This window comes from Odontesthes bonariensis, chromosome 11 (genome assembly GCF_027942865.1).
Source record: "Odontesthes bonariensis isolate fOdoBon6 chromosome 11, fOdoBon6.hap1, whole genome shotgun sequence".
NCBI classification, from domain to species: Eukaryota; Metazoa; Chordata; class Actinopteri; order Atheriniformes; family Atherinopsidae; genus Odontesthes; species Odontesthes bonariensis.
Window position 1 is genome coordinate 18,670,096 of NC_134516.1, and position 11,174 is coordinate 18,681,269.

The following is an 11,174-nucleotide window of genomic DNA, read 5'->3' on the forward strand; positions in this document are numbered from 1 at the left end:
GACCAACTTGGCCCAATCCTTCCACAGTGCAGTGTTAAGGCGTTCCCTTCCTTTCAGGGATCAAGGAGTAGTGTTCCTGAAGGACATTTGGGTGCCCAGGTGACCTCTACTCCTTGACCGCCAAAGGAAAAGGTGCAACTGGGTTTCGGTCAAGAGAGACAGTCGATTCCATCAAAGCATTTGATGGATTTTGCAGCTGAAACTTAAGACACAATCAAAGTTCTTTCCCGTAAAAGTAATGATGGGCGTTTCTCGGATTACAGCATTTTCCTTTATTCTAACACTATCTTCACACAAAACAAATGACAGTAAAAAGGCAACACCTGTTAATTTGAAAGCTTTCCAGCTAATAACCTCTGGAAATTAATGATTTAATTGGATTTATTTCATAGTCGGGATACATTCTCATAAACATAGAGAGAACATTATACTTGCTGTTGGGAACACACACACACTCTCCACTCTTTTGTATGAATACACCACATTGATACATCAGCAAGGGAGATTCCAGTGGAAAAAACTACGGCCGGGCAGCGATTAAAAGGTTTAATCTAATTAATCACATGATTTCCCTGATTAATCACATGATTCCCCTGATTAATCACGATTAATCGCATTTGTACGCAAAATCCAAAAGAATTCAAAAGTAGTGTATAGCTTTTAGCATTTAGTTATCATGTGTATATTAGTTTCCATATGAATGAAAGTGCCATAACATTTGTTGTGCAAACACACTTTTAACATCAGCATCTTTCTGTAGTTTTTATGTAGAAGCCTCGCTCCACTGTCTGTTTCCTTGAATGACTTGCTGCTATCAGTTGTGTGTTTTGCCTTTAAGTGATATTTTAGACTGGAACTACTACGGTGAGAAGACAATTCAACTTGGCAGTGTTTACAGATGACTTTGGTTCTGTCGACTCCGCCGTCTGGAAGAACTTTAAAATGAAAATGGCCGAGTAAAAGTTCCGTACCCTTCTCCAGGTTTGGTGGATCCGCCGATTACTTTCTTTTCCAGTTCTGCAGCAGACAGCAACAGACTTTTACAAAATAAAAGCCTGTGAGCAACAGACTTGTGCAATAATAGAATAAATAATAAAACAGGGGTAGTCCGTGGCGTAGTGGGTTGAGCAGGCGCCCCCTGTACAAGAGGCAACAGTCCTCGCTGCAGCTGGCCCCGGTTCGAGTTCCGCATCGGACGGCCCTGTGCTGCATGTCGTTCCCCCTCTCTCGGCCAAAATGTTTAATTTTTAAAAAATTTTAATTGAAAAATAAATAAATAAATTTGATAAATAAATTAAACCTGCGTTAATGCGCGATAAAATATTTATCAGCGTTAAATAATTAACAAGTTAAAGCCATAATAACGAGTTAACTCGCCCAGCCCTAGAAAAAACACAACCCTCAAGCCCAGTCTCTGAGAAAATAAGTTTATTATCCAAATAAGCAAAAAAAGTAAACAGCGGGTTCACGGTTCTAATTATCAGGGAGAAAATTAATATAGTTATTAGTGATTTACAGACAAATTAAGTTGACATTATTGTCACACAGCACATATGTTTAAACACACATTATTTACTGTACAGATGCAAAGAGCTAAAGGTAGAAGTGAGCTTGATTCCCACTAAGGCACTCAGAAGAAATGCACGACCATCAGCGTGCACTTAACCACAATTTTCGGTTATTTCACAAAGTCACGTTTTCTTTTTACCACACGTTGACTGAACAGATTGAGTGTGTAGTTTCACCTCCAATATGAAGATACGGTTGAAAACAACACTCGACCTGTGTCAATAAGGACTGTATACTGTAGAGGTGGCTGTAAAGAGACAGAAACAACAGCAGCTTCCAAAAATATCTGGTCGTTTGCTTCGTTAGAAGATAGACGGTGATGCAGCATCTCAGAAGTCTACAAACCTGACAATGCACCAGTAAAAGACAAACTACTTTGGCTGAAACACATTCTTCTTACGTGGAAGAATAAGAGGACGGGTAAGATAATCAAACCCCACTTTATGCATCAAAGCATGACATTTAAGGGAATAACACTTAAGCACAGTCTGGAAAAAACACTAACGTTAGGCAAACATGCAACCCTGTTTCCCAATGGAGATGGTATAAAATGATCTCTTCTTTTAATTCTCTGTCAGTGTTTAAGAACTGAGGCGACCAATTGATTTCGTTTAAAAGAGAGATCCTCTGTTTCCATTGAAAGTTGATCACAGTTTTGGAGCCATGCTGCTCTAACGAGTGCAGAAAACCTGTAAATATAGACGTAGATATGGACGTTGGCCATGGTATGAGCACTCATGCAGAGGTTTTTCAAAGTGTGAGGCAGGCCACGATAATTTCAAGGGAGACTCATTGAGTGAAGGTGAGTAAATATTACATTAGTTCCCAAAGGAGCAGATAAATCCTGGTGGAATTTGACTGTTTTTCCAAAGTCATACACCTGTAGGCTAAATGGCTTCTAATTGACCATTTATGAGAAAAACAAGTTTGAGTCCTTAGGGGTCATTTACTGTCTAAGACATCTCTTAGCATCATGGCTGCTCACTTTTAAATGATGCTCCATCTTCTTCAGAATGAATGCAGCATCCTCTGAATATCATTCTGATAGTTTTAACTAGAATTTGTGGATGTTCAGGGTTTTTTCTTTTAGCTACTTTTAATATAATCCTACCTGAGGACTGCATGTTATTGCATGTTATTACTCTTAAGTGTTTGTTTTATGTTATTTTTAGCACATTGTTAGCATTATGTAGCCATGCGCCTGTCCCAACTTCTTTGAAACACCTTGCTGGTATGAAATGAAAAATTAGCTCATATTTAAGAAGTTTTTAAAAAAAGATAAAAAGAAAAGCTTTGCTTTAATTTCTGGTCGTCTTCTGTCATATAATCCTGTAATGGCAACAAATACTAACATATTTGGTTAGCTGTAGGAAGCTAGCAAATTAAGCTAACTGTCGTTACAAAAGCTGCTTGATAATATTGTTTCTAGCTGTATTTATATAATTTATTTTCAGACAAAAATCCCCAGAGACATCTTTAAAAACCACTTGATGGCTATATGTTTTAAATAATACGATGCAAAAGGACTGAAACTGCATCTCTAAGGAAGAAGCTAAAAATGAGCTCGTTAGCTTTGCTAATAACACTGTTATTACTCTTACTACTCTTCTAAATCCTTGAATTTTAAAATAGCTCAGGCCTGATAAGCTGTGATTGTACAGATGATGTTCTGGGTTTTAACATATTATTTTCAAGAAAATTAAATAAGTATAATCATCATAAACAGTTTTCAAGGTATCATTCATAAGCAGCCCACAGCACCATTTAAACACCTGTCCCTTTTTTGAGAAATTAAGGTATATTAGTGTTAAAAGTAACACATCATGCGTGAAGAATGTATGTAATGTACTTTTAAAGTGTGATCTATTGGAAATCTAGAGGAACAAAGGCTTTTTAGTGCTTCTTGCCATGATGCAATCATTTTCCCAGCCTCTTTGCTACGTCCTTGTAGGCTAGTTCGATTTCCACGTCAGCTGCACATGTGTTGGTGAATTCGTCTCTGATGTAGGCGTTACCAAGGTAACGCCACACACCTTTGAAGTCAGATGGGATGTCATAGTTTCTGTATTTCTTTGCAACAACCTGCCAGAAACAAGTGATTGGAAAGTTGTTGTCAGAGCCAAGTACAAGATCAAATGAATCCAACCGAAAGAAAGGAACCACAGCGGAGCCAGTTACCTTGACAACGTGAAGTTTGGGAAGAAGGTTGCAGTCAGACAGTGTCAGTTCATCTCCGTCAAGGTATTTGCGGGTTGATACGTCGTCGCCCCTGTGGTGGCCCTGAACCTCATCGGGGAGTGGACTCATGAGGTATTCGTCCAGCTTAGCCAGGGCCTTGTTTAGAGTCTGCTCCAAGGCTTCAACAAAAGATACAGTTCACAAGATCTTCTGTTAAAATATTCAAATCTGTGAGTGAAACTGAACTCTGTATGAAATGGGTTTTGATGCAGCGTTATCACCTCTATTTTTATCTGGTCTTGTGTTTTTGACATAAGCTGAGAACTTGGCGAATATGTCATTTCCTGCCGTGTTGGATTCGTGGTTCTTTGCTGCAAGTTTTGGATACCTGGAGAAGAAACGTGTCAGCATTGGGTCAGGATGCTCAATCCCTTTCGTTCTGAGTGTGTTTGTGTGTGTGTGAGGTAGAGATGGGACCAAGTCACACATGTGCAAGTCTCAAGTAAGTCCCAAGTATTTTTTTCTTGGGCAAGTCAAGTCCTGTAACAGGTCAAGTCAGGTCACCTTATTATTGCAATTTTACCTGCAGAATCTGATCTTAATAAAGTGAAAACACAAGATATAAGTAACTGTCAGTAAACATCATTGGCCAATGTGTCCAACCTGTCCACCCCGTATCATATCAAGCTAACGTTAGCTAACTACCGACTAGGCTAACAGGATAATATTAGCTAATTTGACGACCACTTATTGGTCAGAATGGATCTTCAAATGAAGAACAAAGTTGGAAGTTGTCGTCTGGCTGTCTGAGATGTTGATGCCGCATGTCTTGCACTGTGCTGTTCGTCTTTTGCCGTCAAAACGGTAATTACGAAAGCCGAAGACAATGATTCTCGGTGCCCCTCCCGCTGACATGTTGATGCATATCTGATATGAGTTTATGAGGGCATGACTGATTGACAGGGTAGGGATCCAATCATGACGCCATTCTCAGCCTGCGCTCCTACCGGGTAATCGATATTATTCTTTTAATTAATTTCATATTCAAACTGAAAACATGAACTGAATAACACTCAAGTCATTCAAGTCCTCGTGTCTCAAGTCAAGTCAAGTGCAGAATCTTTAACTTCCAAGTCCGAGTCGAGTCTCGAGTCTTTTATTTTTTGTCAAGTCAAGTCACAAGTCATCAAAACAGAGACTCGAGTCCAAGTCACAGTGACTCGAGTCCCCATCTCTGGTGTGAGGCCTACTTTGGTGGAGCCAGCTTCTCCTCCAGGTATTCCTCTATTTTGTTGACGTCAGTTAGAACCTCCCCCTGGAAGGTGAGGAAGGGCGGGTGTGTCCCTGGAGCCAGGTTGTGGAGATCGGCTGGTTTCCTGATCAGAAGTGAATAATAAATCGTTGTTTTTAAACGTTTCTATTATTTCTATACACTTGGCAAAGATGCACCTAAACCCAAAGCATAATCTAAAGAACCCAACATTTTGTGATTTGTCATATTTTACATGATATTGTATTGATAGACTGTAAATCCATGAACCTCGTGCACCAGATGGTTTGTGTTACAGAACCACCCTGGAAAGAAACAATTTTCTGTATGCACCAAAAAATATTTAGCAGGAGATTTGTCTCAACCAAACTTCTTCCTGTCAGAGGAACCGAGCAGAACCAGTGGATCAACCAGTGGCTCAACCAGTGGCTCAACCAGTGGCTCAACCAGCGGCTCAACCAGCGGCTCAACCAGCGGCTCAACCAGCGGCTCAACCAGCGGCTCAACCAGCGGCTCAACCAGCGGCTCAACCAGCAGCTCAACCAGCAGCTCAACCAGTGGCTCATAGCCGTCATTACAGGTCACTGCTCGGTCAGCTTGGAGCGTGACAAGATGGATTTTCCCATAATTGTGATTTTGAGATTCTTATGACAATCCAATTTAAAAACACACAACTTACTATATCTTAAAATGAACACATTTGTGTATTTATATTTTCATATCAAGGTTTTGAAGGTTAATTGAGTGGAATATCTGAGAAATTGGATGGCAATGTTCTGTTTCCTTCAATGAGTTTTTTTCCAAAATGAAACACAATTTGTGCTGAGATCACTCCTCAAATGAATCGACAAATCTTTTGACCAAAACTAAAAGTTTTCTCTCCCAAAAAGACAAGGAGAAACTGTAATGCTCTTTTAACTGGACTTCCCAAAAAGAGCATTAAACATCTGCAGCTCATCCAGAACGCTGCTGCTGGAGTTTTAACCCGGACTAAGAGATCTGAACACATCACAGCAGCTTTAAAATCTTTACTCTGGCTTCCAGTCAGTCACAGAATAGATTTTAAAAGCCTGCTGATGGTTTACATCTGTGATATGTTCAGAGAATATAAACCCAGCAGAGCTCTTAGATCCAAGGACTCAGGTCAGCTGGTCCAGTCCAGAGTCCAGACTAAACATGGAGAAGCAGCATTTAGCTGTTATGCTGCAAACAAGTGAAACAAACTGCCAGTGGAGATTAAACTTTCACCAAATGGAGACATTTTTAAATCCAGGTTAAAAACATTTCTTTTCTCATGTGTCTATGCATGAAATCTGCACGGTATCTTTTAATTTATCTGGACTGTTGCTTGTTTTTAATCATTTTAATTCATTCTAATTATTTTATTTGTTTCTCTTTATGTTTTTTCATGTATTTTTAATGCTTCTTCCACTCCCTGCTGCAATGCTTTTATTTCATGTAAGGCACTTTGAATTATTTTGTACATAAAATGTGCTATAGGCCTACAAATTAAAAAATGTAAATATTTTGTCTAGGGCTGTGACTCGATATAAAATTTTTAATCGAGTTAACTACAGGCTTTGAAATTAATTAATCGAAATTAATCGCATTTTAATCGCATATACTTTATCCTTTAGAAAATTAACATTTTCAACAATATTTCAACAAACACAGAACATATCCCTATTTGAAATCTGAATGTAGCATGCATGAAAACACAGCATATAGAATCTTGGATGTTAAGCTGCGTTGGGCCCCCGTTAGCTTCCACGCTAGCTGCTACATGTTTAGCGTTGAGGTGATATTTGAGGCTTGATACGCTGCGGTGATACGCGAATTCCTTGTTGCATAATCTACACACAACCACGCTCTTGTCGACGCTTCCATCCGTCTGTATTTAAAAAGATAAAAGAATTAAAAAATTAAAAAATTAAAAAAATTAAAAATTAAAAATTAAAAATTAAAAATTAAAAATTAAAAATTAAAAATTAAAAATTATAGTGTCCGATTAAAATGCGTTATTTTTTTTAACGCGCTAATATGTGTTTAGTTAATTAATCGAAATTAACGCGCTAAAGTCCCAGCCCTAATTTTGTCACATCTGCATAATGACACAGGTGACCTAACCACAGATCTGACAGTGATGTGAAACTGGAAAACCGGAGCCAATTTTTTGACCATTCACTCTGAAATCGAAACAAGGTGTTGGGTTCCAACAAGACTGGTATTTGGTGGAATAACCCACCAGAGGTCCAGATGTAAACCTTGCAGAAACCTTCTGTGATTTGCTGACCAGCAGGTTTGACAACATACACTCCAAATGCTTACCTGCTCTGGACAGACCTGACAACCATTCCTTAGAACCAGTCGAGACGAAGAGATTTGTTATAGTCGTTGATGGAAGACACACTCACAATAAAGCATATCAGTATTGTCCTGTAACTTTTAATTTTTAGAATATTTTCAGCTTTAATTCTACTCTACAAAAATGTTTTATCTGAAGAACAGCATGTTCTGTTTAACCAATTGCTAAGAGAAAGGATTTGTTATTTTAATGGTGGTTCAAGTGGACATCATCGTCCTGAAGGGCCCAAAGACAGCTCCTACAACTACAACTACCTCATTACTGTATCTAAAAGGCAGCTTCAGATGTGTTTACCTGATTGTCTAATGTCTAATGTGATATATTAGAATCATGCATTAGATACATAAACACACACTTTTACCTCTTTAAGTCAACTGTGGTGACATTGAAGACAACTCCTTTAAGCCACAGGATCATGAAGAGGCGCTGGGAGAAGGGACAGTTTCCAATGCTCTCCCCATCACTTCCAGCCTGTAAACACACAAAGACACACACACAAACACAGTGAAACACTTACACTGACCAGAAATACCACAAAACCGTCTGTGGGACTATTTGTAATGCAACACGTAGTGAAAGGGACACTCGAACAAGCTGTACACACTCATTAATAACGTGGAAGCAGAACAGACTCCATGCGAACTGGTTACTGACAAATAATCAAACCAGTGTGATTGTAGAAAAGAAAAATTGTTGTCTTTTTTCAAGGAGCAGATTTAAGATTGTTTCTGTGTGCATGCAACGTTCCAGCACAGTGGGATGAATGTGTGTGTGCGAAGCTGCAACAGGACACTGTAACGCAACACTAAGTCCAACATGAATAATCCACACTGCCTCCATTAGCTGCCTCACTGCTCATTTCAACCTGTGGGTCCTACACACTGTAGCAACGTGTCTCAGACATAGAAACCCATACACAGAAAGTCTCTGCCCTACCACGTGCATCCACTGTAACACTTCATTTATACAATTCCCAAATAAGCAAGTGTATAACTTGTATTTAATCTTTCTAAAACTTACAAACCAGATAAAGATTAATGAAGCGTATCGACCTGGGATGCTCTGGTTGTGAGACTCGCAGCCGATACCACTGTTAAAGATAAGGATTTGACTGATGGTATTCATTGTTTTCGTCATTTATTTTCCCTTTAAAGCCTGAGAGACGATGAAATATGGATTATAAAAATAACTGAAGACTGCCTTAACAGAAATGTATCAAAAAGCCTTTATTTTAAACCTTTCATGAAAAGATAAGACTTTTTAGCCTGTTAAACCATTACAAACTCAGACTTTCTAGTACTTGCATAGCCCCACTATTTTTGTGCCAAATCTTTTTCAGTTTCGGCCAAAGTCAAAGCAACAAACAGAACAGAAGAGATAAATATCAACCACTGTAATAGGTTGACATTTAGCTTCTTGCCACATCAGCCAATAAATCCACACATAACTGATATTTCTATGCAGCTATGGCTACCACATGTAAGCAAATTAGTAAAGCTGTCAAAGTTAGATTATCCATGAGGAATAGATATTTTAAAATCAGTTAAACATGAACTACTTGCTTATACAACAGCATTATGCAGCCTAAATTCAAAATTATCCGAAAAAGTTTGCAAAAACACTTCAAAACACAAAAAAAATTGCTAGTTAGTTAGCTTTGACAGGGCAGATAACATGCGCGATTCTCTGTTAATAGAGCTTTCAATTTAAACAGAAGCCAGAATTGATCAGTTCCCAGTCGAAAGAAAATTATAATAAATCAGCTTCAACATGTAATTTAAGTCAGATTTCCGACTCTAAAACATGGAGGAACTTAACAAGCCCCAATCCCAAAATCCAACATTGCTCCCCTGGGCATAAAAGAGGGTGATGGATACATACAGTTTATTAGAAAATCTGTAATTAGTTGCACACAAAATAGAGTCCATGCTTTTTCTGTGAACACATTGCTGTGTTTCTATTCACAAAATACACCATGTCAGGACAGGCTGATTAAAAGATACATTCTAATCACTTTTTATTGCTCGCTCGGGGTGTCGCGTGACACCAGCGTGACGATTTTGTCGCGAGTGATTCTATTGGTTCAGAATCCAAACCAATCAAATAAGATATAAGATCGATAATCTAATCACTTTTTATCGCTCGCTCGCGTCGCTGTATGTCAGGACGGTGTGTTTATGCTTTGTTATTAGCCTATAATGCTAACGTTAGTTAGTTTTGTCATTAAGTTCCAACTGAAACCCAGTTAGCACAACTGTGACGTCATTCCCAGCTCCAAGTCCCAGCTTCTGAGGCTAATGGAAAACAGAATTAGGTGCCAATTACCGACTGTAAACTATCTCAGCTCATAATCCTCATAAACTAAAAGGTTGTTTGAATCATTATTTATTTTTTTATATGACTGAACAAATTAGATTTAATATGTTAGTCACAAGTCGTTTTCTCTGTTAAAAAAACAAACAAAAACCCATTTTTAATGTCAATTCAAACCCAAACATATCAAAGATACATTTATTTTCATTGGCTAAAACAACACACATCAAGTTTCAACTGTTTCGTTCATCCAAATGAGGGCATATGCTAAAGGTTTGCACTTTAATACCCAAACACACATCCACAAACACATGCCAACGTACACTGGATCATAACCTTTGACTATTTAAAGCTGCTGCTCTCAACACTGAAAGGACTCCAGCAATAATTCAGTAGAAGAGAGAAAGAGAAAGATTGTCAATGCACGTGGGTGTCAGGTTAACAAGTGGAAAATCAGCACCAACAACAACAACATGGCATACACACGCTTAAAGGAGCCATCCAAAAGACGCGGTTCATTCACTTCAATGGCTATAAAGTGTGTCTCTGAGGTCAAAACTAAGAAAAGAAAGCCTGCAGTGAGCAGGGTGGTGTTGTTAAACTTGATTTAGAAGTGTAACCTAGTGTCAGCTTGTGATGTACTCACACCAAAACACACACACATACTGCGTACCCCACCTTGACAAATAGTTCAATATCAGGGTCCTTGTCTTCCTCTGTTGCAGTATCCGTCATGGTCAAGAAGAACTCCCTTTGCTTCTGTGTTTTTTCCCCCCAGAGGTTAGATGTGCCTGTTGTGTTTTGGCCCGTGTGTTTTCAGCAGATTCTACTCCAGGTCCATTCGGTGGAGTCCCATAGCAGCTCTGTCAGAGTGTCAGCTGAGGACGGATGCCAGGGAGTGTGAGTGTGACAAGCAGAGAGAGAGTGTGGGGGTGGTTCAGCTTGAACCAGAGGCTTCAGCTGTGGGGCGTGACTGTGTCAAGCAAAAATAACCCCCCTTTGGTGGGGCAGGGCAGGAGTGTCAGAGGAGGCAGTAATGGGCATAGCATGTCACCAAGGGTGCTCTGCCCTTCCCACCTCAAACAGCTTTGACTGGTCACACACCGGTGACTTTGAGTCACTGAGCGTCATCGTCACCCTCTGAGACTCATCAGCACCCGTGGGTGCCATGCGGTCTGCGTCTTAGCTGCACCCGGCTTGTCTTTGCTACGGGGGGATGTTATGTTTCACGTTTACTGACAGCTTGGATGTTCAATCCCCATTCCGAAGAAGTTGGGACGCAGAACGCAACCAATATTTAGATAGATAGATACTTAATTGATCCCAAAGGAAATTCAAGCATCCAGTAGCAAGACAAAATAAAGCAATACAAATGTTTATACAATTATAAACAATTTAAAAACAATCTAAGAATTTAAAAAAACTATTAAAAAACAGTTTAAAAATATATATTTTACTCACAACTATAGGGCTGGGCGA

The 11,174-nt window shown here is 39.2% G+C and overlaps 1 protein-coding gene across 1 annotated transcript; it reads right to left on the reverse strand.

The window, feature by feature from the left end:
* Positions 1 to 1,411: 1,411 nt before the first annotated feature.
* clic5a (chloride intracellular channel 5a) lies at positions 1,412 to 10,657 on the reverse strand. The gene is made up of 6 exons (XM_075477844.1): positions 10,374 to 10,657; positions 7,744 to 7,853; positions 4,998 to 5,123; positions 4,029 to 4,135; positions 3,748 to 3,926; positions 1,412 to 3,651 (listed from the first exon to the last, which is right to left on the reverse strand). Exons 1-6 carry the CDS (start codon positions 10,428 to 10,430, stop codon positions 3,487 to 3,489), a joined length of 744 nt encoding a protein of 247 aa, XP_075333959.1. The 5' UTR covers positions 10,431 to 10,657; the 3' UTR covers positions 1,412 to 3,486.
* Between the last annotated feature and the right edge of the window lie 517 nt (positions 10,658 to 11,174).